The sequence below is a fragment of the Malaya genurostris genome, chromosome 3 (assembly GCF_030247185.1).
Source record: "Malaya genurostris strain Urasoe2022 chromosome 3, Malgen_1.1, whole genome shotgun sequence".
NCBI lineage: Eukaryota > Metazoa > Arthropoda > Insecta > Diptera > Culicidae > Malaya > Malaya genurostris.
The window spans coordinates 280,113,571-280,141,154 of record NC_080572.1 but is presented as its reverse complement, the minus strand read 5'-3'; the positions used below and the strand labels follow the sequence as shown (position 1 = coordinate 280,141,154).

At 38.2% G+C, this 27,584-nt stretch overlaps 3 protein-coding genes across 3 annotated transcripts; 1 reads left to right on the top strand and 2 right to left on the bottom strand.

Annotated features, from left to right (window-relative positions):
• Positions 1 to 312: 312 nt before the first annotated feature.
• LOC131438115 (uncharacterized) lies at positions 313 to 4,441 on the bottom strand. The gene is made up of 2 exons (XM_058607927.1): positions 3,674 to 4,441; positions 313 to 731 (listed from the first exon to the last, which is right to left on the bottom strand). The coding sequence occupies exons 1-2, from the start codon at positions 4,434 to 4,436 to the stop codon at positions 685 to 687; spliced, it is 810 nt and encodes a 269-aa protein (XP_058463910.1). The 5' UTR covers positions 4,437 to 4,441; the 3' UTR covers positions 313 to 684.
• A 10,358-nt stretch (positions 4,442 to 14,799) lies between these two features.
• On the bottom strand, positions 14,800 to 18,824 carry LOC131437674 (peptide-N(4)-(N-acetyl-beta-glucosaminyl)asparagine amidase). Its single transcript, XM_058607176.1, has 3 exons — positions 17,877 to 18,824; positions 16,913 to 17,814; positions 14,800 to 16,858 (listed from the first exon to the last, which is right to left on the bottom strand). The coding sequence occupies exons 1-3, from the start codon at positions 18,713 to 18,715 to the stop codon at positions 16,701 to 16,703; spliced, it is 1,899 nt and encodes a 632-aa protein (XP_058463159.1). The 5' UTR covers positions 18,716 to 18,824; the 3' UTR covers positions 14,800 to 16,700.
• Positions 18,825 to 22,824: 4,000 nt separating this feature from the next.
• LOC131438328 (coenzyme Q-binding protein COQ10, mitochondrial) lies at positions 22,825 to 24,247 on the top strand. Its single transcript, XM_058608249.1, has 3 exons — positions 22,825 to 23,063; positions 23,124 to 23,204; positions 23,389 to 24,247. The coding sequence occupies exons 1-3, from the start codon at positions 22,984 to 22,986 to the stop codon at positions 23,840 to 23,842; spliced, it is 615 nt and encodes a 204-aa protein (XP_058464232.1). The 5' UTR covers positions 22,825 to 22,983; the 3' UTR covers positions 23,843 to 24,247.
• Positions 24,248 to 27,584: the final 3,337 nt, after the last annotated feature.

The following is a 27,584-nucleotide window of genomic DNA, read 5'->3' as shown; positions in this document are numbered from 1 at the left end:
AAACTTAAAATGTAGAGGCGCTGCTTGCTAAGAGATGATACTTTCAGCAAGAGCTGTCAAATCGGTGGGAAAATTTCTAATCACTCCACCTTTTTAACGATTTCTTATGAAAACGAACGAGTTTATTTGAAAAATGTAAAATATTTCCTTTTATATCACTTTCCCTACTGGCTATTTCGGATCGTTCTCAATAGCGAAACACACTTGTTGAAAGTTTAACACTGAAAAAGGACCTGCCTCTGTTTATTGATGTTTTTATATTGTGTATTGATCGACTTTTCGATCAATACACACTAAACACAATACGTGCAATTAGATTGGATTTTTTCGAACATGTAATGTACAAGGTGGACACATTTGGAGAAGTGTTACATAACAGCTCTTCCCCCTAAAGATCTCGAAGTATATTACAAACAGAGAAGAATTGACATTTATCAATTCTGTTTAATACAAATTTATCAGCTATATATAAAATCATTATCATATTTCTTTGTCTTCAATCTTTTCGAGCGCCTGATTGGCGAAATATTAACTTCAGTTTTCTTCCTTTTTCGAGTCTTCCTTAATTCTTCACTTGGAAAACCTCGGAAATCTTCTTCCGCTTCATCTCTTGCGTTTGCCGATCCTGCCATCGTCCCAGGACAAAATATGTTCGGCCGGACCATTGAGTCCGAATTAGTCACTCTAAGCTGACTTCTGTGTGCGTTGACCCTTACGTTTCCAATTTCCACCTGTGAAATAGTTTTAGAAACTTGTCTTAGAAATGTTGCCTTAATCCATCGGGCGTGGTTATGAGGATTGTGGTTTTTGTACCACACCTCATCTCCAGCCATCAGATTATCCAAAGGACTTGCTACATGAATAGCAGAATTTTCCTTTGACATAACCACATCATTTGGTTTTTCCTGTGGTACATGCGATGTTAGTGTTGTTAAAAAGTTTTTATATGTTTTTCTCGGATGGATTAGATCAATTAGAGTTTTAGGCGTGAAAGAGAAAATTTTCTCTGATGGGAATCGCCCATCACTAGTCATGCAGTTACGAAAGTTAAATAGAAATAAATTTATCTGGTCTTCCAGATCCAACTCACTTATATCTGGTTCAAGCAGAAACTTTTTCAAAACCTCTTTAACCGTCCTTACCAGTCTCTCCGCTTGGCCATTGCTTGCAGGATTATATGGAGGACTTTTAAATACTTTAATACCTTGCTTTTCAAGAAAATGTGTAAAGACTGCTGAGTTGAATGGAGGACCACCGTCTGAAACTAAAACATCAGGCAATCCATAGCGAGCAAAATATGCTACTATCTTTTTCAAAACCTGGCCTGTATCTGTGCCTCTCTTCATCCACTCAATTTCCACCCACTTTGAGAAACTATCCACCAAAAGTAGAAAGGTGTGATGTTGAAAATGAAAGAAATCTATGTGTATACGACTAAAAGGTCTAGTTGTAGGAATCCATTTGGATTGTATCTTTTGTTTTGGTATTATCGCCATGCCGTTGCATGCATCACAATTTGAGACAAACTTTTCAATGTCTCCATTTATACCAACCCAATAAATAAATCGTCTTGCAAGTTGCTTCATTTTAACTACACCCCCGTGGTTAGCATGTAATAGTTTTAAAAGCTCGCTTTGCAGCGATTGTGGCACCATTACCCTGTCTTGATAAAGTAAGCACTCGTCAAACAATTCTAAATCATGCTGATTTGAAAATATGTTTGCAAAGCGCTTGTCAATTCGTTTTGGCCAACCACGTTTCATATAATCAATAATTTGTTGCAGAAATTTATCGTTCTTTGTCTGAGAAGCAATCTTGCTATGATCAATTGGCAATTCTTGCCCAAAATTAATACTTTTGATAATTTCTTTATCATAATCACTTGGAACCAATTGCTCTAAAGGGAATCTGGAGCAAAAATCCGCGTTTCCCATTTGGGCAGAGGGTCTATATTTAATTTCAAAGTTATAAATGGAAAGTTCTAAAATGTATCTCTGTAATCTAGTAACATAAATTGAATGTTTACCTTCCTTCCTAAATATTCCTACTAAAGGCTTATGATCAGTATAAACATAAAAAAATTTCCCATAAAGGTATTTATGAAACTTTTTAATTGTGGACACCAAAGCTAAAGCTTCTAAATGTAAAATTGGATAGTTCTTTTGTGCTGAATTTAAAGAAAATGAAGTGAAACAAATCGGTTTCTCAACTTCGTCAATAATATGAGCAATTACTCCTCCTAAACCATACCCTGAAGCATCAGAAACTACTGCTATGGGCTTCAAAGGGTCATAAAACTCCAAAATATTAGCCTTTAACAAAGACTGTTTACTTTCCTCAAAAGCTTTGTCACAATTACTATCCCAAATATATTTAACATTATTCTTCAAAAGATTGTATAAATGGTACAGCTTTGAAGACAGATGTGGAATAAATTTATTATAATAATTTATAAGTCCTAAAAAGGACTTTAATTCTGTAACATTCTTTGGAATTTTAGCCTTCTGTATAGTAGTAATCTTTTCCGGACAAGGCATTAACCCGTCTTTACTTATTATATGGCCTAGATATTGAAGCTCTGTAACAAAAAATTTACACTTTTCAAAATTAACTTTAATATTAGCATCAGCAAGTCTTTTTAAAACAACGAAAAGTTTTTGTTTGCAATCTTCCACACTATCTCCTGCAATAAGCACATCGTCCAAATAACAAAAAACATATTCTAAACCCTTTAATACTTGGTCCATTACTTGCTGGAAGATGGACGCACTAGATGATGCCCCTTGTGGCAGTCTATTGTAAGAAAATAAACCCTTTATAGTATTTATTACCATGAATTTTCTTGATTTCTTAGAGAGTGATAACTGGGTATATGCGCCTTCTAAATCTAATGCGCAAAAAACCTTACAACCTGCTAAACCAGCAAATAAATCTTGAGCTGTAGGCAATGGGTAAGTATTTGGAATTATAACTTTATTAACAGATACCTTGCAATCTATTACAAGTCTGATTTCATTATTTTTCTTTGCTACCACTACCACTGGAGAAGCCCATTGACTGGTTTGGATAGGAGTAATTACTTTCTCTCTCTCCAGCTTATTTAAATACTCTAAAACTTTATCCCTTAAACGATAGGGAACGTCATATGCTTTTTTAAAAATTGGTATATCTGATTTCAGCTCCAAATCAGCTTCATAACCAAGAATTGGTAAAGAAAAATCTTTTTTAAATAAATTTCCAAACTTTTGTTTTATTTCAGAGACAATTGTGTCACTCCTAATTTCAGAAAGATTATTAATTTTTGAAAAATTTGAGAAAAATGTTCTCCAGTTTGGAATGAAGGCATCCAACCATGGTCTGCCAAAAAGAGGAATGAAACAATTTTTGCAATTTAGTACTAATAGTTTCAAATTCTCATGTTTTTCCCTAAAGTCAACTTTGACTTTAACCTCTCCAGCTATTATCAGCTTCGCGCCATTGACAACAATCAATTGTTTAGAGGATTTTTGTAGAGGTTTATGAAAAAGAGAAAAATACTGTGTTTTACTAATTACAGAAACGGAGGAACCACAGTCAACCTCCATTTCCAGTTGTTTATTCTCAACTTTCACCTTTACCAAACATGGTTCATTTATTTTGTTAATCGATGTCACATTCATGCATTCCAAATTACCTTCGTCTGAATCATCGTTGTCAGACTCCTCAGTCCTCATACGGTTCATCAATTCTGAAATATTCTGCGTGCTCGTACCTGACGTTCCGGGTTTCATTTGTTCCACCAGCTTAACGGCCTCTTTCTTCATATTTTTCAACCTAAAGCATCGTTTCTTCAAATGTCCTTTTACCCCACAAAAATCGCAAATTCTAGTTTCAAAGCTCTCTCGAAAGTCTGCCGGTTTAAAATTGCTATTTGGTTTCCAAGTATTTTTCTGTTGATATCTATTATATCCAAAATGCTTTTGATATCGAGGATTTCCATATGGCCTGAACCCTAGTCTATCTTTTACAGGTAATCTGCTATTTTGTTTCTGAGGAATTGAATTATTTGCAGCATTATATGCCGCTGCCAGTTTACCCATAGCTTTTCCCATTGTATTACCATTTGAAGCCATAGAAACGACATTGTGAATAGAAAATGGTTCAGAAGATAAAGTTTTAACATTGTTTTCTGCCGCTTCCCAGGTCTGTATAATTTTCTCAGCAGACTCAAGGGTTCGATCAGCTTCGCTTAGAATTCTCTGCTTAAGCATAACGTCTTTCAAACCAGCCAGCAAACGATCTCGTATTGCCGTGTCCTTAAACGCACCATAGGCACACAGCTCAGCCTGAAGTTTCAATGCTAATAAAAAATCTTCCGCCGACTCATCAGCGTTCTGAGTACGCTGGTTAAAAGAAATTCTTTGGCAAACACCAGAGGCAGTTTTGTCTAATCTCATTTTCAATTTTTCTATCATGGTAACTAACGGTACAGCTGCCAAACTACCAGTCGGAAACAAAAGCTTGAGTTCCGAGTACACGTACGGTCCCACCAATGTAATAAAATGGGCCTTACGGTCATCTTCTGGAATCTTATTTGCAATGAATACAAATTCTAATCGTTCCACCCAATGAGTGAACGATGTACCTTTTCTAAAAGGTTCCATTGTGGAAGCAAAACCTTGAGACATCTTTTCAAAATTGAAGCGTAAAATCAAAAATTTATCACAGAAATATCCCCAAAAATTTAAAAAAAATTCAATAAAAAACAACCGCGAGAAAAAAATGTAAAAATCCACAAGAAAAAAAAATATTAGAACAATTTTTTTTTAACCAAACAGTTCACTAACCTCGAAATAAACTTGAAAAAGCAATTACCACCACAACAATTTTTCTGTTCACGTATTAATAATTTGCACTTTAATAAAATTTATATATTTGCACTACTTTCGGATCGTTTGTTGTAAATATAATGGGCAAAAATAAATAAAATTAAAAAAAAATATGTCAGCCCGAAATTGAAATATAGTTTATGTAATTTTTTTTTTAAATAAAAAGAAAACAAAACGACTCACCGATTGATTGCAATCGAACCAGTAGAACTTTTCCCTAATAACTCCTTTGCCTTGATAATTCCTTTTCCTTGGTAATTCCTTTTCCTTGGTAATTCCTTTTCCTTGGTAATTCCTTTTCTTTGGTAATTCCTTTTCACTAGAAATGATGAATTTCCACAATTTTTTTTTTTTTTGCGCGTGCCAAGATATAATTGGATGGTCGAATTACTCCAACCGAAGAGAAAGAAACTCCAGCATGAAAAGAATCATAAAACAAAAGTATTAGAAAACAATTAAAACAAAAGTTTTTTTTTTTTTTTTTTTTTTTTTTTTAACAATTAAAACAAAAAACCTTTTGTGTTAGTGTATTAGAACAAAACGAATGATCGCTTTTGTAAAAAAAATTGGAAGCAATTTTGCTTTCAAAATGGCGTAAAAAATGTGCTTTTCGCTTACTGTACTCACAATTTTCAATTTCCCCGTAGCCGGTAGTATTGTTGAGAAAAAAAAAAAAACGCCAGAAAATCTCTGCCGGAGACGTTTTACTGCTCCCGGAAATCCGTATTACACCGTGTCTTTAGCCACGCCGGTTCCAAATTATCCCTCGTCGCCACTTGTAAAATATTTCCTTTTATATCACTTTCCCTACTGGCTATTTCGGATCGTTCTCAATAGCGAAACACACTTGTTGAAAGTTTAACACTGAAAAAGGACCTGCCTCTGTTTATTGATGTTTTTATATTGTGTATTGATCGACTTTTCGATCAATACACACTAAACACAATACGTGCAATTAGATTGGATTTTTTCGAACATGTAATGTACAAGGTGGACACATTTGGAGAAGTGTTACATAACAAAAAATAATAGTAAAAGTTGAAAAAAAAGTTTTTACTTTGAGGTGGCAATGTTGATCTTAGTTTATTGTGCGAAATCTACCATTTATTTAGAATAGAGTATTAAACTTGGTTTGATACCATTTTTCAAATGCCTGGAAATAACAAATAAAGTATCCAAAATAAATAGTACTCCATCGCTATACGTTCTAGTACTCGAGAAATTAACATTACACTGGTTTTTGTTTAAAAAAATGTTGATTCGAAAGAACCTAACCTTACCCAATTTCACACATTTCTGAAGATTTTCCATGTTTAATCGTAGGTTACACTAAAAGAAGTAGTAGTAATCACTTTGAAATCGATTTTCTTCTACTCCGAGTGTACTTTTATTGCTAATATCTATTTGTACTATTGAATAAACGATCAAAATGTTTCTAATCACTTCTGCCGATATGAAAATGTTCAAAAGAATCCTCCTTTTCTTGGTTCCATTTTTCATTGGCAGGTGTCGCTACCGCTAATTCAGCTTTGAGACAATGTGCCAATTGAGGTTTCTATGCCCGGTGAAAAATGAACGGCGGCCCTACTGAAAAATGGGTGGCCAACACGTTTCCTGATGAAAACAAAACAATATGTAAAAGCGATTCACACGCAGCATCAATCGACTATCACCTGCATGGAACGATTACGGAACAACAACGTTAATTGTAAGCAATTCATATGAAAGGACACTAGGTCAAGTTCACGGAACATTTGAACGTCGAATACGTGAGCAATATTCGGCTAAAAAAATTAATAAAAATAATCTGGACGTCGACGTTAGTTAATTGATCGTCTGAATCGTGTTTAATGCATGCGTTTCCTGATGAAAACAAACCAATCTCATTTGCATTTGTGGTTGTAAGTGAGCTGTCAGAGATCCTAATAGGAAAAAACTATAAAATTTCGTCGATGAATATAATATAAGATATGAAATTTAATCTACCACTCTATAACCATAATCTATTGGAATAACACCTTTTAACATAATTGTGTTGTAGAAATTTCATTTTATTAGCGAATACAGATATTTTATACGAATCAATACAGATTTTCTATGAGAATATCTGGCATCTCTGCTGATGGTAGATCAACAGGTTTACAAACAGACGCTATTTATACTGATCTTTCCTCTGAAATACAGTCTGTTACATAAGAGCGTGGTCATGACTGTCATGAGCTGCACACTTAAAACCGATTCTAGAGCTCGGCATAATGAAATGCCGAATTAGATCGGCAACACGAAATTTCACTGATTGTTCAGTAAACCACATGCTCATTGCCTTAATTCGTTATTGTAAAAATCTGATATCTCGATAAAGAGCATTTTATTGCCGAAGTTTGGCATAATATGTTGCTGAACTTATCCGTAAACAACAAATATACCGAAATCAGCAAATCCGTTTGACGAGATTTCGAACAGTGTGTTAGTTTTTACTGAAATTCGGCGCGACATTTGTCATCGAATATCACCTATCGATTTTGTACAGCACCGAAACGTCGCCATTTCTCATGAATCTGAAAAATATATACGAATTTAGCAAATCATTCGTAACCGAATGTTCGAAGTGAGCACACGCGTTTTTTTAACAATCGACATCGGTAAGACGAAGGTGCCTATCACAGCAGAGGCTGTAGTATAGGCATTAAATAAAAGTGATAAAAAGTAGCATCCCCGCAAGTGAGTTCTGTCTGTGCACCGGTTTTGTATCGGTATCGACAGTAGACGCTATTGTGCTATCCTCGGGCAGCAGTTATTTCTATTGTTTGCTACCCGCATCGCAGCAGCCAAATCCTGAGTCAAGGTCACGCTGAAGCACAACGAAGGAGTGAAGGAGCAACTCACCTAACAGCTTACCGTGACATACTGTTAAGTATTTTCTCAAACTTTTTCTTTCAACTTTTACTATTCATATATTTTCTTTTCATTTTATTTCTTTCTTTCTCATTTCAAGTGCGGGAGACTTCTTTACTCCCGCACTTTAAATATGAATATTGATGACAGTGGGGGTGTCTCGGAGGAGGGCGAAGCTGAACGAATGAACGAAGAACATTTAGAGGCTGAGTTTGCTTCCGAGATGCCATCTACCCCTCCTATACCATCTCCCCCTCCGATACCATCTCCCTCTCCAATGCCATCTCCCTCTCCGATGCCTCCATCTCCCTCTAAGATATTGCCTGCTCGCCAAAAAGTTTACCAAGACGATGGCTCGGGGGGTCCGTGGGTGGTATACTTCCGGCCCAAATTAAAGTCTCTCAGAGTTTTAAATATTGCTCGGGACCTGGAAAAACATTTCTCGGCAATAAAAACAATAGATAAGGTTTCGCCAAACAAGTTACGCGTTGTTGTGTCCGACCTGAAGCAAGCAAACGAGATTGCTACCAGCGAGTTGTTCACGAAGGAGTACCGCGTGTACGTCCCGTCTCATGTGGTGGAGATCGACGGTGTGGTCCGTGACGAAAGTCTGACAATCGAAGATCTGATGAAGGACGGGGTAGGCCGTTTCAAAAACCCCGACCTTCAACCAGTGAAAATTTTGGAGTGCAAGCAATTGCACTCCAAATCGATAGATGGTAAATTTTACCAATCGGACTCATTTCGCGTGACTTTTGCCGGATCTGCACTTCCAAATTATTTGGTAGTGAGTGGAGTTCGTCTACCTGTTCGGCTGTATGTACCGCGGGTAATGCATTGTACAAGCTGCAAACAGCTAGGTCATACGGCAACCTATTGTTGCAACAAACTGCGATGCGGCAAATGCGGAGAGGCCCATGAGGACGATCTCTGCAGAAGAGCAGTGGAAAAGTGTTGCTACTGCGGGGAGAATCCTCATGATCTTTCGGTGTGCCCTACGTACATACAGCGTGCGGAGAAATTGAAGCGATCCGTGAAAGAACGTTCCAAACGTTCTTATGCGGAAATCTTAAAAAGAACCACTCCATCGACCCCTGAGAACCCGTTTGCAATCTTGCCAGTTGAAGAGGATACCTCTGACGACCCAGGCGAAGGACCTTCCTACACACAGGTTGAAGGAAGCAGGAAAAGACAAAATCTGGCTTCTCCCAAGCTTCCTCGTAAAGGCCTCAGACTGTCCTCTTCGTCACAAAAGAACCAAACGGAAACAAAAAGTGCTGACTCAAAACCGAAGCAAACACCTCCTGGGTTCAAAAAACTTAGGGATGATAAGGAGTACCCAGCACTTCCTGGGGCATCAAAAAACCCGAATGACCCCAAAGCACAACCAGAAAATCCAACAAACGCTGGATTATTGAAATTTTCTGATATCGTGGACTGGATATTAACAGCCTTCAATATTACTGATCCTCTGAAAAGCTTCCTAACTGCTCTACTGCCAACAGTAAGGACATTTTTAAAACAGTTGACTGAACAATGGCCCCTCCTTGCAGCGATCGTATCTTTTGATGGATAATTTACCACTGAGAATCGAAGATATGATCATTGTGCTTCAGTGGAATTGCAGAAGTATCATCCCAAAACTTGATTCTTTCAAACACTTAATACATACTCATAATTGCGATGTATTCTCCTTGAGTGAAACTTGGCTTACTTCTAACATCAACCTCGACTTCCATAATTTTAACATAATCCGCCTGGACCGAGAAGACTCTTATGGAGGGGTACTTTTAGGGATTAAAAAGTGCTATTCATTTTATCGTATTAACCTCCCCTCGACACCGGGAATTGAAGTTGTTGCTTGCCAAATTAATATTAAAGGCAAAGATCTATGTACAGCTTCTATCTACATTCCTCCCAGAGTCTCGATAGGGCATCGTCGGCTTGCAGACATCATAGAACTTCTTCCTTCACCGCGGCTGGTTTTAGGGGACTTTAACTCGCATGGTACAGGATGGGGCTGCTTATATGATGATAATCGTTCTTCGTTAATCCAAGATCTGTGTGACAACTTCAATTTGACAATTCTAAACACGGGAGAAATGACACGGAACCCTAGACCGCCAGCACAACCAAGTGTGCTGGATTTATCCCTTTGCTCGACTTCGCTACAGTTAGATTGCAAGTGGAAGGTAATCTGTGATCCTCACGGTAGCGATCACTTGCCGATCATAGTTTCTATCACCAACCGTGGAAGACCATCGGAAACAATCAATGTTTCGTACGATTTCACACGAAACATTGATTGGAAACGTTACGCGAGCTCGATGTCTGAGAAGCTAGAAACATCACAGGAGCTTCCTCCGGAGGAAGAGTATACATTTTTGGCTGGCTTGATTCTTGACACCGCAATTCAAGCTCAGACGAAACGAGTACCTAGCGCGCAAACTAGTATGCGTTCTCCCAACCCATGGTGGGACAAAGAGTGCTCAGAGCTGAAAACGAAAAAAGCTTCAGCCTTCATCTCGTTTAGAAAGAACGGAACTCCAGATAATTATCGGAAATACGCGGCGTTAGAATTTCAAATGAAAAGTCTTATTAAAGCTAAGAAACGCGGTTACTGGCGAAGGTTTGTTGACGGATTAACGAGAGAAACAGCAATGAGCACTCTTTGGAATACGGCCCGTCGCATGCGCAATCGAAATCACGCGAACGAAAGCGAGGAATATTCTAACCGCTGGATATTTGATTTCGCTAAGAAAGTATGTCCTGATTCTGTTCCGGAACAGAAGATATCCCGCGTCGCGACATTGAATACAAACGAAACACCGTTTTCGATGGTAGAGTTCTCACTTGCGCTCTTGTCGTGTAACAATAGAGCCCCGGGGTTAGACAGAATTAAATTCAACTTGTTGAAAAATCTGCCCGACTCTGCCAAAAGGCGCTTGTTGAATTTATTCAACAAGTTCCTCGAGGGTAATATTGTTCCACACGAATGGAGAGAAGTGAGAGTTATTACTATTCAAAAACCTGGAAAACCAGCCTCCGATCACAATTCGTATCGGCCGATTGCTATGCTTTCCTGTATTCGGAAATTGTTGGAGAAAATGATTCTCTTCCGTCTAGACAATTGGGTCGAAACAAATGGATTGCTTTCAGGTACACAATTTGGGTTCCGCAGGGGCAAAGGAACGAACGATTGTCTAGCGTTGCTCTCAACAGAAATTCAAATGGCATTTGCTCGTAAAGAACAAATGGCATCAGTTTTCCTCGACATCAAGGGGGCATTCGATTCAGTTTCCATTAACGTTCTATCTGAGAAGTTGCATCAGCATGGTCTTTTACCAGTTTTGAACAACTTTTTATATAATCTATTGTCCGAGAAACACATGCATTTTGAGCATGGTGATTTGACGACAAAGCGATTCAGTTACATGGGTCTTCCTCAGGGCTCATGCTTAAGCCCCCTTTTATACAACTTTTACGTAAATAACATTGATGAATGTATCAACACATCTTGCACGCTAAGACAACTTGCCGACGACAGTGTTGTGTCTATTATAGGACGCAAAGCTGCCGATCTCCAAGGACCATTGCAAGATACCCTCGACAACTTGTCGACATGGGCTTTTCAAATGGGTATCGAGTTCTCTACGGAGAAAACTGAGCTGGTTGTATTTTCAAGGAAGCGAGAACCTGCGCAACTACAGCTTCAACTAGGGGGTGAAACCATAGCTCAGGTTTTCACATTTAAATATCTCGGGGTCTGGTTCGATTCCAAAGGTACCTGGGGATGTCACATTAGGTATTTGAAACGAAAATGCCTACAGAGAATCAATTTCCTTCGTACAATAACCGGAACTTGGTGGGGCTCTCACCCAGGAGACCTGATCAGGTTGTACAAAACGACGATATTGTCAGTAATGGAATATGGATGTTTCTGTTTCCGCTCCGCTACGAATATTCATTTCATTAAACTGGAAAGAATTCAGTATCGTTGTTTACGTATTGCCTTGGGTTGCATGCAATCAACCCATACGATGAGTCTTGAAGTGCTGGCGGGCGTCTTACCGTTGAAAAACAGGTTCTGGGATCTCTCATATCGACTGCTAATCCGATGCGACATTTTGAATCCGATGGTGATAGAAAACTTTGAAAAGCTCGTCGAGCTTAATTCACAAACCCGTTTTATGTCCTTGTATTTTGACTACATGGCTCAGAATATAAATCCTTCTTCGTTTGTTCCCAATCGTGTTCATTTTGTGGATACTTCTAATTCTACTGTGCTTTTCGACACATCCATGAAAGAAGAAATTTGTGGAATCCCGGATCCTGTACGCCCTCAAGAGATCCCAAAAATTTTTAATAATAAATTTAAAGAAGTCGACTGTAATAAAATGTTTTACACTGACGGATCATATCTAGACGGGTCCACTGGCTTCGGTATATTCAATGTAAATTTCACCGCTTCCTATAAACTCAGTGATCCAGCTTCAGTTTACGTCGCAGAACTAGCTGCAATTCAGTATACCCTTGAGATCATTGACACTCTGCCCACAGATCACTACTTCATTGTATCGGACAGTCTCAGTTCCATTGAGGCTCTCCGTTCAGTGAAGCCTGGAAAGCACTCACCGTATTTCCTGGGGAAAATACGGGAACAATTGAGTGCTTTATCTGCAAAATCATACCAGATTACCTTGGTTTGGGTCCCCTCACATTGTTCCATACGGGGCAATGAGAGGGCGGACTCGTTAGCCAAGGTGGGCGCACTAGAAGGTGATATCTATGAAAGACCAATCTGCTTCAATGAATTTTTCAGTTGCTGTCGTCAGAAAACTCTAGCTAGCTGGCAGAATACATGGAATAGTGGAACTCTGGGACGATGGTTACACTCAATAATCCCACAGGTATCGACGAAAGCTTGGTTCCGGGGGTTGGACGTGAGCCGAGACTTTATTCGTGTAATGTCAAGGCTCATGTCTAATCATTATATGTTCAGCGCGCATCTCCGTCGTGTGGGGCTCGCTGAGAGTGGTGTCTGCGTTTGCGGTGAGGGTTATCATGACATCGAACATGTTGTTTGGACATGTGTCGAGTATTGTGATGCCAGGTCCCAACTCATAGGTTCCCTTCGGGCCCGAGGTATACCACCCTTCGTACCAGTCCGCGACGTCTTGGCAACTCGAAATCTTCCTTATATGACTCTCATCTATAACTTCTTGAAAACTATCAATGCTCAAATTTAGTGCTCTCCCTATCTCTTTCTCGTCTACAGCTCTACCGCACTCTTCTTTACGTTGCTGGAAGTATGGCCTGTGTAAACGATGCTTCGGAGCATGCACCTGCCTTGAACTGACTGAGTTGCTGGAAGCTACCCAAAAACGTCACATCAACGTCAGAACACACCAACGAAGCATCCCAATCCAGAATAATCTCTTCATTGCTACAAGCTGAAAAACATGAAGATTCATCGAACGCAAAATGTGTCTAAAAGATGTATGCCACAAACCAATGATGTATTCAAATTTCAATTCAATACTGTGTAGGTCCCACCCTCCCTATGTCCCCTTACTAACTGGGGAGTATGCCGCCCCGTAATACGGCATCCCTTTCTCTCTCCCTAACAACAAGACAATCGGCCACGTTAAGCTAAAGCAAATGAGCCTAATAAAAATTTTATTTGAAAAAAAAAAAAAAAAATTTAGCAAATGAAAGAGGTTTTAGTGTTACGTGAAAAGCCAAGTGGAATCAAAATGTTCTTTTTGTATATACTTTTAATTTTTTTTGTTTATTTCCAGGTAGGGTGAGTACTAGAAACAAATCTTTTTATCTGTGGTATTTCTTTTCGGGATTTGATTTTTTTTAAATTAAAGTGAGCATTGATAAAAACACTCATTCCCCAAACTTGGCTTCCGTGATAGGTTTTTCGTGCAATAATAAAGCAAAATCCTTTCTACACTCGATTACTGATGAATCGGTAATCCGTGATTCGATCCCGATCGCTTTTGCCGAACTAACAGCAAAATTTCTGCTGACAAGTTCGACAATAATTGACAGTTCAGGATGACCGAAATTCTCAGTAATTATACATTTTGCCGAGCCGGTCACCGAGCCCTCGGCTGTGCAAACCTCGGCAATTATTTTGCCGAGTTTCAGCAATAAAATTTAAGTGTGTGCCTTCGTCGACATTTTTCACCTCTTTAAAACGATTTACCTTCTTATTCACAAAGTGTTTGGACTTTAATTTAAGAAACTTTCGGATGCGAGCACAAAAAGACTGCTTAACGTACGCGGTACTACTTTTGGAAAAATGCTGAGATCGAATTGTAAACAATAGCCAGCTGATTCATTCTCTCATTGCATGAAGGACACTACTACTCTCTGTGTTAAAAAAAATCACACCATTCCACTTTAACGATCGCGAGTAATCGTTGGAAAGACTAGGATTCGGTTCTAACATCCGTCAATCCTATAGTTCTAACATCCGTCAAAGCAATCATCGCCCTTATTCTGAATAACGTCGTATCGTTTTTTCCCTCGTATTTCATTTGTATTCCCCATAACGCTAGCAAAATCAAAGGTAGCTACCTGCTGATTCGATCGAAAAATCAATACGTCGTTATTCAGAATAATGGCGCATATCTTATGGGTCGTCGTTTAGCAGTGAGTTTATTGCTTCGTCCGGAATTCCACAGGGTAGCTTATGATATAAAAGGGAAATTCTTCAAGGATTCTACTTTAGATATTCATAAGAAAGTCTTATGAAATTCACAAATTTTTTTTAATGAATTTCGTTGGTCACGTTTTATGATAATCATTTAAAAATTTCGTAAATTTGGTTCAGTATTTTCATTTAGGACTTGTTTTTTCGTATATTTAATGAACCAACTGTTAAAACACATTTCAAAAATATCTTTATTCTGAAAACTAATCACTTGTGGCTCACGTGACTAGGATATGTAAGTTGAACTTTTCATCTTGATCAAAAGAAAATTGATTTCTCTTTCGATATGACATATCATTGATGCATGACGATTCTCCGAAACATCCTCTCCAAAGTATATTTAAATGCTGTAATAGAAAAAATGCGAGATAAATTCAGTTAATAATTTTAACTGTCTTGAAGTAACCGGAAAGTTCGGATCCAAACTTCCTTCCTCGTTCGCATTTTAGTAAATGATGAAATCATTAGACAAAATTATGACATTTTTACAATAGAGACTTTTGGTGATTTACATAAAGCGAATAGGTATAGCATACTTACCTTACCTAACAGCTATAGTCCTGGGGTGTCCTTTGCTGTATCAAGAATACGTCTCCACATAACTTGGTCCATGGCTGCTCGTCGCCAGCCACTCAAGACACAGATGCTTCGGAGATCACCCTCCACTTGATCGATCCACCTTGCTCGCTGCGCTCCTCTTCATCTTGTACCAGTCGGATTAGATTCAAGAACCATTTTCACTTCGACATCCTTATGACATGCCCAGCCCATCGTAGATGTCCGATTTTAGCTGTCCGTACGATTGGTTGTTCTCCTAGCAGCTGTTGCAATTCGTGATTTATACGCCGTCTCTACGTCTTACCTTTCGAAAACACTGAGGGTTGGTCCTCTGCCAACATAGTCCAGGTTTCGTGGCCATAGAGAACAACCGGTCAAATGAGCGTTTTGTAGATGGTCAATTTCGTGCGGTGGCGTACTCTCCTCGATCGAAGGGTTTTTTCTGAGTTTAAAGTATGCACGATTTCCTGCCAAAATACGTCTCTGAATTTCTCTGCAGGTGTCATTATCGGCGATCACCAGCGAGCCCAAGTACACGAACTCGTCAACCACCTCGATATCGTCACCGTCTATCAATATTCGTGGTGGGAGGCGTAGTGTTTCTTCTCTAGAGCCTCTTCCTCTCATGTATGTTGTTTTTGACGCATTTATGGTCAGTCCGATACGCCTAGCTTCAGCTTTCAGTCCGATGTAGGTTTCCGTCATCTTCTAAAGGTTACGTGTCACAATATCAATATCGTCAGCTAAGTCAAAAAGTTGTATTCACGACACTTCTGGATTACTTGTCTTATCGCAATTATGTGATCCGTAGTGGCGCGGGCTAAAGTAAATCCCGTTCTAGCATGCATAGACAATAATTAGTAAATTGTTATAGCATGCATAGATAATAATTAAGAAAATCATGTGGCTGTTTAGGAAAATCTCTACCCATTAATAGAATCGCCGGTTGATTATTCAAAAGACCGTAAGAGCAAACGACAGCTTCGTCCCTTAACTAAACTCGAGTCACCACAGAGAACAGACTTCCAAGCTAGTACAATTTTTTTTAAAAACAGCGTACAAGTAAAAATCCGTTAAAAATCACCGTTGCGCACAAATTTGCACGCATGAATTTACATTGTATGAAAGCTCGAACGCAAGAGCCCATAAGAGATTACTGGGCTGGTCGAACCCCTGTACAAATGAATTGCTACTTGGTGATCGCTTTTTAAAACAACCGTTAAGTTTCTAACGGCGTGTCGCAACTTCTGATAGAACTTTCAACGGACTTAGTAACCATCCAGTCGATAGCAGTCAGACATAAAACTTATTGGTACTACTTGCCATGGGTATGAGGAATATTTATCGAAGGAAGCAAACGTCAACGGATTTTTTACCTGTAGCAAGCGTCGAACTCGTTCTGTTCTTCGAACCGCCAGTTTGTTTCTATAGAAAATAAAAAAAAACAACATGCATCTTTCGCGACTATACTATTATTTCAAGCTCTTCTAACGTAGCTGACTAGAAAACGTCGAATTATTAAAAAAAATTCCCATATCTATGTAGTATCAATTTTAACATAAATTGCTTTTAAAATACTTGTATAATTCCTGCGATTCCATAAAACTATTTTTATTGCAAGCCTGTGCTCTGTGTCCAACTACCGATGGAATTCAACACAGTTGTACGTTCAGTTCAAAGGGATAGTCTTCGTTGTATTTTCCTTGACGGAAAATTTGCGAATGTTGCCACATTTTACCGCCACTCAGCTTTGCCTGTATTGTAAACTTTCCCAATCCGATGAGACTGCGAATCGAAGGCAACGGTTTTCCTGTAAGTAATTCTATTACTTCTAAATGTCACTACTAATTAGATATTTACTTACCATCTTCCATCAGATAAGTAATCTGAATGCTAGCACCTTCGTAGGTTTGTGTTTGGAATGTAATTGAAATATCCTGAATCTTCAATCCTTGGATAGAAAAATCAAATTTCCAACAGATAGATGCTTCTTCTGTTCCTTCCTGTCTAGCAAGGTACACCATTTTCCAATCGTGTTCCTCTTTTCGGAAAATATTTTCACTAGTAAACTGTCTACTTTGCCATCCTTTAGATGTTTCCAGTGAAACTGTTCCAGATGGATTTTTGAGAAACCTTTCGTAGGCGTCTCTCGCACAAGAATACCTCACATTGAATTGTTTTGCCCGAATCTCCTGTTCGTTTGGAATGAAGATATAAAAGACGTTCATTTTTCTTTCCCCACGTTGTAGTCGCCATTCCAAACTACCGGAACTCCTTCCTTCGAGCTCCGCTTGGGTCGGCGGTCTTGTATTCAACAGCTGTAGGCATTCGTCCAGTGTTCGTTTTCGTAAATATTTCAGTCTTGCCTCCGATACATTTCCTCTTCGCTTTGTCCGCAGTTTCAAAATCGTATCGAGAAGCTCCTTTTCCGTGCAAATATTACGTCTCTTTCGGACGATGTTGTGCATATTTGAATATCTCCAGGTGACATCCTGGATATCCTCATGAGAGAATGCAAACACATATGAAATTTCTTTTTTCCAGCCGTGTTCGTACATCAGCGGCGAATCAATGGCATTCTCACATGGGTCAACGTGAATCCATCGACGTTTTCTAATAGAGTAAATTTCGGTCCAAACATGATCACCGGTGGAAAACACAAAACGGGCTTCATAACCCAGAGCGCGGCACAGGAATGTGAAACAATTTGCCCACTCACCGCAGCGTCCACAACGAGTGTGGAGAAGTTTCTCTACGTCGTTATACCTGCAAAATAAAAATATATTCATTGAAAATACTGTATCTAACTAAATCGAACCAATATTTACCGGAAGAACCTGCTCAACTGGTTACAACATTGGTAAACTTCAACACGAACGTCATCTTGAACTAAATTATTGACTAACTCAGTTTTTTCATTGCCACATATGGAACAAGGCAATGCATTCACCCAGCGGAAAAAGTTCGCTTTAAACCAGCAAACAAACTCTTCCAGAATTAAATCTTCCATCAAGGGCTCTTCGTCATTAAACGTTCCAGTCTTGATCATTTTTTGGACCCTTCGCAATTTTTCCTTTGCCCTCAAACGAAGCAACTCCAGAGGAACAAGATTTCTTCCACTTTGCAACAGTTCCTTATCTTCGTACTGCATGACCTGATCGGAGAAAACTTCGAGCTGTTGAAGCAGTTCAATTTTTGTGCTTAAAACCTTTGTGAATGCTATTCTCTTCTGGAACGGTCTACTCGCCCGTATCACTGGTTTCGATAAACTACTGCTCTCCGTTCCCTGTACAGGTAAATCTTTTAACTTGATTGGTGCGAGAGTCACTGTCGAGGTGGAAGGAGGATTTTTAACAAACTCCATTCGTTCACAGATAAAATCTCGGTACTTCCGCAGCTTGGCTATAACTACGGTTGCCGGCAGTGTTAGGGTGCCGTTGGATTCTATGTAACCAATTTCCAGCATCAAATCCCTCATTCCATCCACAGCCATCAGTTTCTCCTTGATGGTCTTATTTTCCAAACGAACGGTGCGAAATTTAGCATTCTGCGGCTCTCGAATGATATTGTCCAAAAGCCGCAAAAGTGTTTCTATTCCGATCACGTAACCTTCTTTGGTATTACTTTTTTCCAATGCTAGAACCAAGGTTTCGTTAAGCGTTGTCATTTTAGTAGTCCAAAACACTAAATTCAATCAATTTTCCAGATCGCGACGAATGTTTACTTGAAAATGAGAAACTGCTGACGATGACAACTCAAAATCGAAAATGACTAAGCACCACAATGTAAAATGAATACTGGTGGCGAGTAGGGTGGTTTCGGTTGTTTAGGTAATATTCTTAATTTCCTCACGAAATTATGTATGGCACCGGGATCTCACACATCGTTTTTATCGTTTATTCAATAGTACAAAAAGATATCAGTAAAAAAAGTACACTCGGAGTAGAAGAAAATCGATTTCAAAGTGATTATTACTTTTTTTAGTGTAAACTACGATTAAACATAGAAAATCTTCAGAAATGTGTGAAATTGGGTAAGGTTAAGTTTTTTCAGATCAACATTTTTCTAAACAGAAACCAGTGTAATGTTGATTTCTCGAGTACTAGAATGTATAGCGATCGAGTACTATTTATTTTGGATACTTTATTTGTTATTTCCAGGCATTTGAAAAAGGGTATCAAACCAAGTTTAATGCTCTATTCTGAATAAACGGTAGATTTCGCACAATGAACTAAGATCGACATTACCACCTCAGAGTAAAAACTTTTTCCTCAACTTCTACTACGATTTTTCAAATGAATTTTAAAAGAAATTTTCTTACCGATTTGACAGCTCTTGCTGAAAGTATCTTCTCTAAACAAGCAGCACCTCTACATTTCAGTTTTGCGAAAATATGTCAATAGGTAATTTCGTGTGATTAGCTTCAGTGGGTTACATAAGTTACTTAACATCGATAAAGTCCATAAAGTAGTATATGAAGTGGCCATAATACCTCTGTTACCCTAGGATTAGATTTAAAAAAAATACAACAAATTTGAGAAAATTGATGAAATTTTAATTGGAATCGATAGAGCGATCAGTATAGTTTAATATATGAAGCTGATTTCATGCAAATGTTGGCCGGCTGTGCTTTAGATGGCTCATGCGGAAGGTCCAAAATTTCACGAATAATACACCAAACAGTTACTCTTTTGGGATAGATTGGTAGCTCTTGCAATGCTTCTGGCTGATCTTCACTACAGATGCGGCAATTTTACTTGTTGACGTATCAATTTAACCAGAAATGAGCTTAGTCGATTTTCGATAAAAAATTGGATCTTCCTCCAACTTTGACAGCCCTCATTCATGTTGAAATTATTGACCAAACGACGATTTATGATCAAATTATAGACCAGAATGAACAAGTTTAGCAATGGCAAGACACGATTCACGCGTGATCAGCGTTGCCAGGTTGCCAGATTTGTCTGGCAAATGCCAGATTTTTCTCGCTTCGGTAGACACTCAAACTAACCAGATCTTTTGCCAGATTTTCCAAATTTTGCCAGATTTTCCTAGATATTGTCAGATTTCGCTAGATCTTTACGGTTTTTTGCCTCTATACGATAAATGGGGAGACCTTTTTTTTTATTTTTTTTGCTCACTGAAAGTGAAGCCCGGCAAAAATTTCCTTGTATATAGTAGACCCAGACAAATCCAGATAAATTTTTGAGTTTTGACAGATTTTTGGAAAAACAACCTGGCAACTCTGCGCGTGATCTGTGAAAACAGTGTTTCCAAATAGATCCCAGCAAAAAATATCATCCTTTATCTGCAAATGACAGTTTTTCATAATGTTATCATAATTCCATAATTTTCATAATTATATCAAAGCCGAGATTGCAAGGCTATTCGCAAAGCAGCGAACTGTCCGATTTTGTTACACTCACGCAAGAAAATTGAAAAAAGGGTTTATTAAAATGTTCATTAATTTGAAACCTAACAGTCTTACAATAGTTTTTTCGCAAAATGATGATTTGAATTATCACATTATGAAAAGAGGTCGAAGAAAAATCTGTCGATGGTACCGTTTAATAATCGAAAAAGAAAATCATTCGCAGATAAAACCTCTCAAATCAAAAAAAGAAATGCAACAAGCTCGATGTGATTCACAACTGATGGAAAATAAATTTAGAAATATTGAGTATATTAACAGTTCGGCTGAAAAGTTTGTATCGTTTAATAGAAACACACATTTTGTTGCCAAAATTCGTTTTTATTATTCAATTTAATTGCCATCAGAGGCGATACAGCGATTATAGCGATCTTCCAACTTTTCGATACCATTTTTGTAGTACGATTTGTCCTTTGCCTCAAAATAGGCCTCAGTTTCAGCGATTACCTCTTCATCGCTTCTAAATTTTTTACCAGCGAGCATTCTCTTGAGGTCTGAGAACAGGAAAAAGTTACTGGGGGCCAAATCTGGAGAATACGGTGGATGAGGGAGTAATTCGAAGCCCAATTCGTTCAATTTCAGTATGGTTTTCATCGACTTGTGACATTGTGATTGTGAGCTCAAGCGGCACCCATTTTGCACAAAGCTTTCTCATATCCAAATATTCGTGAATAATATGTCCAACACGTTCCTTTGATATCTTTAGGGTGTCAGCTATCTCGATCAACTTCACTTTACGGTCATTGAAAATCATTTTGAGGATTTTTTTCACGTTTTCATCGGTAACAGCCTCTTTTGGACGTCCACTGCGTTCATCGTCTTCGGTGCTCGTATGACTAGTACGAAATTTTGCAAACCACTTACGAATTGTTGCTTCGCCCGGTGCAGAGTCTGGATAACACTCATCAAGCCATTTTTTGGTATCGGCGGCACTTTTTTCATCAAAAATTAGTGTTTCACCAACACACGAAAAACCTTTTTTCCATTTTTTTCACAATATCAAAAGTAGCTTCACTCAAAATGCAATATCTCACAAACTAATAATCAGACAACTGTCAAATTTATACACGTATTTTTTGAAGGTTGGAACTAACTGAAAATGGTATGGATTTAATTCTAGTGGCGCCCTCTCATAGAAACGATACGAACTTTTCAGTCGATCTGTTGTCATCTTGACTGAATCTGATTCTGATGAGAAATTATGCATCTTTTCGTGTAATATTACAACTCTTAAAACCATACCAATCAAAGGTGAAAAAATTTATCTCTCATCGAGGAAACGAGGAAAGCATATTTCGCATAAATCGACGGTTCCAGGGATACTGAATTTTAGATTTTCCATTTACTTACATTTACGCGATAATGACTTGTTTAAATTAAGTTCAAATCAACAAAAAATATAAAAAGATAAACGCACATTTCAGCTATTTTTCAAAGAAGGACGAATTGGCAATAAATGGAGAAAAACATCGATGAATGCTTTGACTAGACAGAGTGTACATAACCGCAAGAAAATTGGTTAATTCTTCGTGTTTTCTGCCCTGTTTATTTAGGTTTTGTATTCAATTTTTGATTTTCACTGAGTGAAAACAAATACATAAAATCCGTATCGTTCAACAACAGCTTCTTGCAATTCCCTGCACTTGGAGGCCGTCTTGATTCAACAACTATAGAGAAAATCAAACTTTAACAATGAGGCCTAAAAGCTGCGTGATTGCAAAGCATTCGGAACATAAAACATATCCATTTTGGCGGTAACGTACCTTCATTTCCGGATGGTTCAGAGGTTCGAATCAGGTACGTTGCATGGAACCCATGAAACGAACGATAAACGATGCATTCCAGCGACGGTGTGCTGATAATGTAGCGTAAGAAGATATTGAAACGCAACAAAAATCAGTTTGAAATATTGCGTTGTGAACAACATGTTCCAGATGTATTGCTGATGGTTTCACATTATCCGGCAGCCTGTCATTATAGAACAGAGAATCATTACAGCTTTGGAAATAGCCTGAGAGGGTTGAGTTTGGAGAAGGTTACGAGTATAAAACACCAAATTACACATCCGACATATGCGATCAAAGATGACAGATGAAAATTTCAAATATATTCAGACAGAATTGAAAAAGTCGGTGAACTCGTAAAAAAGTCAGCGAGTTTCAAGTTATATATAAAGTAGGTTCTATGAAATCGTACCTGCGAGTTAAAAAGACGACGATTTTGCAACAAAAAATGTGAAAATCTGCATACCTGGCATCCCATCACAAAGCCTTGAAATTGTTTTAATGTGTATTCAATTTCCATTCACAGTGTGCATTAACCAGTGGGCAAGCTTTGAAAAAAAACAACATACTAATGACAGCTCAGTGAAATCTGCAAAACTCTGCAAGCCTGGGAAGGATTATTTTTGTCGTCATTCAAAATTTTGCGTATTTAATTATTATAAATGCCAATTTCTTCCTAATTCATATTGCTAGTTCAAATACCACCAACCAGCTTCGAAAATGACGACAAAAGTATTACCTTCTGTGAAAAGTTTCGCACTTTCGCGATCATTAGTTCAGATCCAACGACATCCTATTTTGTAAATAGTTTCTCTGAATTATTTTAATTTTTGCTAATGGTACTAAATTCTACCTTGTAGATATTCAACGTATCGTGGTTTGTTCGATTTTACTCCAATAACGAAGACGAGGCGTGAATTTGCACAAAAGAAACTGGGAGGGTAAGTTGGTTTATGGCCTTCAAAATAATTGACCTTGAATTTCCTTGTCTTCCTTATTTTCTAATGATTTCAAAATTAGTTTAGAGAAATTGTTTCTAGTAATAATTGTGTCTAGTAATAATTTAGTTTCATGTATTTGAGTTGGTTGACTGACATAACTTATTTCGTTTCGGCTTGTTTTCAGGTATTCTATGGATCAACTCTACAGCGTAGTTGCTGACGTCGAAAACTATTACAATTTTGTACCTTTCTGTAAAAAGTCCTACGTGTACGATAAAAAACCAAGTTCACTGAAAGCAGACCTGATTATCGGCTTCCCACCTTTGAACGAAAGTTACACTTCCAATGTGACAATGGTGCGACCCACGTTGGTCAAGGCCGAATGCAGGGACGGCCGCTTGTTCAATTACCTCCTGACGGTGTGGCGATTCAGCCCAGGACTGAAAGACATCCCCCAGTCATGCGTTATTGACTTCATGGTCGCATTTGAGTTCAAGTCCGTACTTCACTCGCAGCTGTCGAATCTGTTCTTTGACCAGATTGTCAAACAGATGGAACACGCCTTTATTCATGAGGCCGAGAAACGCTACGGACGACCGTCTATCAAGAGTCACGTGTTGGTGTCGAACAAATCGTGACACAGGATTCCTCGGGCGGCTCGAAAAGAAGAAGGAGAAGATGAAAATTAGGAAAAGAATTCAACGTGAAGGTTATTTATTGGAAGCAACCACCCTCTTCTTTGAGAATGAAACCGGTGGCCCGTCGAATAGCTAATGAATTTATGTTTATAAACCAACATAGAAAGTAACAGGACTATTTCCGTCGACCAGACAGGGCGAGAATGAATGGTAGCGTGCTTTGATTATGATACTGATTTGAATACTGAATGGGAGGAATATATTTCATTGGTAAGCAATGCAGTAGGTGCGAGCAAGTAACAATACCGAGTCTAGGTCATGAAAAAATATTGATAGTATAATTATGTAAAAATGGGGGAAAAATCAATTGTAAATAGAAACAAAAAAACGTGAAACGTAATTTAATCGGCATTTTTTGATTTTCTCGAAAGAAAAATTTGCATCCCTGTAAATTCTTTTTACTTCTAGATGGTTCAAAAATAAATTAATGTTGTGCAGTTCACATAATCACCGATGCGAAATTGTGTAGTAAATTACGATATGATTACAGCAAGAAGGCACGAACGACTTGTGACCGGAAATGGTTTGATTATCGTGCCACAATCATGCAAAACGTTCATTCATTTCAACCGGCTAAACTCCTTCAAGGCCGTAGCTGCAATAACAAACGCAAATTTTCAAGGTTGGTGGGGGTAGAGCATTGGGGCGGTTTGTATTTTATTTAGATTCCGGCAGTAATTAGGTAGGTTTTTCTAACGAAAGGAAAATAAAAATAAACCTTATTTCTAGGTTACTCTAACAGTAGGTTGAGGATTTCCAAAATGTTTTCGTACAGCGAGATTGATCTACTGTGCTCTATTGAAAGATAAGAACATAACAAAAATTCGACACGCCACACTGAAGTGATTGGCATCTATATTATAATATTGCGGTATGTGACTGAATATTTTCGTTGCCTGCGTCAGACACATCTAAATTAAACACTAATTGGAGGTCTAGCGTGATGGGTAAAATGATTACCTTCCAAGCAGCCCAACCATGTTCAATTCACAACTCCGTCCAAAATTTTCCTAATTGGAGAGCCGAATCACTATAAGGATAATATGTTTATGTTGTAGGTAGTTGTATTAGTTTTTCAATAAACGCTAGCTATTAAAGTTTATAATCCAATCCGAAAAAAACACATGTTTAAACCAATGTTGGTGATTGCCGAAAATTTGACAGAAGCTGCTACAAGAACTCGAGTCTCTCAATGCATGAAGCGCGAAAGAATTTGTCTACATGTCAATGAAAATGACTTTCTCTGATATCGCGAAACGAGAATAAACGACCGTTTGTTGCTTCAGAGAGAATCCACACAGCAGCGAGCTAACATCTGATTCTCAGACAGGTCATCGAGAGAAATTCGCTCTCGCACTGGTGTCCATTCTATGTTGAATAAACCATGCCGGTTTTTTGTTGCTGCGATGATATCCGTCTCTCTTTGATGGCACTGATTGAATCGTGTGATGAGTTGCTAGTGAGCGTTCTTTGATACGATAAAAGCTATCCTTGTTTTTAGCATTTCTCGATGAACATTAGATTAGGTCCAACCAGTGGCGTACCGAAGAAATATGGCGCCCAGGGCAAAATAAGAAATGCCGACCCCATCGTTAATCAAAAACAAGCTGATTTAGACGAGAAAAAAAAAGTCCCAAGGATTTGTTTTAATGCCTCCCTAAAAACATTGAACCCGGGACGAATGCCCCCTTCGCCTCCCTCTAGATACGCCTACCCGCGCGTCCTACCCACATTATCAGATCAGAATCAATTCCAAATCGGAGAAATTTTCATTCGGAATTTTGTGTGGAAATCATGTACTCAGGCAAATTGAGTAGTGAAAATCATAAAGCAAATCTTATATGATGCATCAAAAATTATCAAAATCACCATATATGGCGGTCTTATGATTCGCATACAATGTTCTTGTGGCTGAAAACCATTTTTTTACCTGAATTCCGAATAAATTTCAACTTCAATGCAAAAGCGATTCCGAATGAATTTCGCCTCCAGCCGGTTGTTTCGGAAATCTATCGGAATTGAGTGAGAAAATGCGGACTTAATTGTCAATTCGTTTTCTTCTTATTCTTTTCCGAATTTGCATGTTTTCGTACTGATTTTCAGCATTATCCATTCCTCTAGTTGGAGTGTAATGAAATGGCGTAAGTCGTTTAACTTTTATGTTAACACATTCATACAATGAGCGAAATATCAATAACATTTATAATGTCACTAACAATAAGGTTTTGCACGAACAAGACATAACCTCACAAAAATGAACAGAATGAACTAATTTGGACAGCCTTTGTTTATGTGTTCATTCTAATTTGTGTACGTGTTATTAGTAGAGCTTAAAATTGTCACGCATTCTCAATGGAAGAATCCAATCCAACAGCCTTATTTTCAATATTTTACTGTCTCATTAGTAAATGACCGACACCAGAACAAACGAAGAGAGACGAAACATTTTCGTTTCTCATTGAAAAAATGAGAGAGAATAATTGCTAACGTCACTCTTTCCTCTATGACGGAGCTGTAGGGATTGAGGGTAGTTATAGAAAGAGATAGAGAGAGAAAATAAGAAAACGAGAGAGAAAAGGAGAAACTTATGAGCTAAATAAAAATCTGGCAGTCTGGTTATTGACTTAGAATAACAATGTTGTGTTTGTTAGTGACAGTTCCGAAAAAGAGCTCCTCGAGATACGACAATGGCGCAGTTGGTAGAACTGTGGCGTAGCGCCGTTGGGATTTTTTTTCCTTCGAGCTTTGGTACCTACAATGAGTATTGGCCTTCGAGAGGGCATCCAGAGGTCGATTTGGTAATCCCCCTGAGAGGGTAATCATATTGTATTCCCCCCGAGAGGGTGTTTTATTCGCTTAGCTCCTGAGAGAGTCCTAAAGACCCCTGAGAGGGTATAGAAGGTATTCCCCTGAGAGGGTGTAATAGACAACCGAATAAAAAAGATGCAACTTTTAACACAGACTAACAGACATGACAGTATGAGTAAATTCTTATAAAAATAATTTTTCGTGATGCACTAGTTCCACCTATATTGTACTGCGCGAACTATTTACTATCTGTACACCCCTTGTGTTATGTAAAAGTTTTTTTACTAGTTGGTTTCCCCTCGTTTGTCAACACCGATCAGCTGCTTGCAGGGATGCCTGATTTCATCAAAATATTTGAAAATGAATCGTTACAATAAATTATTGGATTACGTTGATAATACATTTAACTTTTTCGCGATGTTGGAAGGTAACCATTTATTTGACTCAACGTTGTTCATCTAGACTATTTTTATTGTGTTGGTAGTTTTCACCCGAAATTAAGTGGCGGCAGACCAGAAGCAAGTAAATATTGTAACAAAACGGGTTTGATTTTGTATTGCGTTGGAGGATGAGAAGTAGGCACAATTATGTATATAGTTATGAATATAGGGAAGATGTATTAAATCCAAGATTAAATCTGTATCCTGCATGAAATTCGCATGGACGTATACAAATCAATACATTACAGGTAATTCTGTATGAATGGCAACTCTGTTGGTAAATGAAAAAAATGAACACAGTCTAGATGACAGACAGGATGTTTTTGATGGGGTAACGTGGCGCCATCATGACACATGTGAGTACTGTCCCAAATAAGGGAATGTTCGAAATGACCGTTAAAATGATTGAAGAATCTAATTTAAGTGTCCTGTCT

What these genes read in the sequence shown, in the direction of transcription:
- LOC131438115 (XM_058607927.1), bottom strand. Translation starts at nt 4,436, where the DNA reads ATGAGATTAGACAAAACTGCCTCTGGTGTTTGCCAAAGAATTTCTTTT. An exon ending in CAACGATGATTCAGACGAAG is followed by an intron (nt 732 to 3,673) that starts GTAATTTGGAAT and finishes ACTATTTCACAG; the next exon opens with GTGGAAATTGGAAACGTAAG.
- LOC131437674 (XM_058607176.1), bottom strand. Translation starts at nt 18,715, where the DNA reads ATGACAACGCTTAACGAAACCTTGGTTCTAGCATTGGAAAAAAGTAAT. An exon ending in CAGTTGAGCAGGTTCTTCCG is followed by an intron (nt 17,815 to 17,876) that starts GTAAATATTGGT and finishes TTTATTTTGCAG; the next exon opens with GTATAACGACGTAGAGAAAC. An exon ending in TACTTATCTGATGGAAGATG is followed by an intron (nt 16,859 to 16,912) that starts GTAAGTAAATAT and finishes AATTACTTACAG; the next exon opens with GAAAACCGTTGCCTTCGATT.
- LOC131438328 (XM_058608249.1), top strand. Translation starts at nt 22,984, where the DNA reads ATGACGACAAAAGTATTACCTTCTGTGAAAAGTTTCGCACTTTCGCGA. An exon ending in ATCCAACGACATCCTATTTT is followed by an intron (nt 23,064 to 23,123) that starts GTAAATAGTTTC and finishes TCTACCTTGTAG; the next exon opens with ATATTCAACGTATCGTGGTT. An exon ending in GCACAAAAGAAACTGGGAGG is followed by an intron (nt 23,205 to 23,388) that starts GTAAGTTGGTTT and finishes GCTTGTTTTCAG; the next exon opens with GTATTCTATGGATCAACTCT.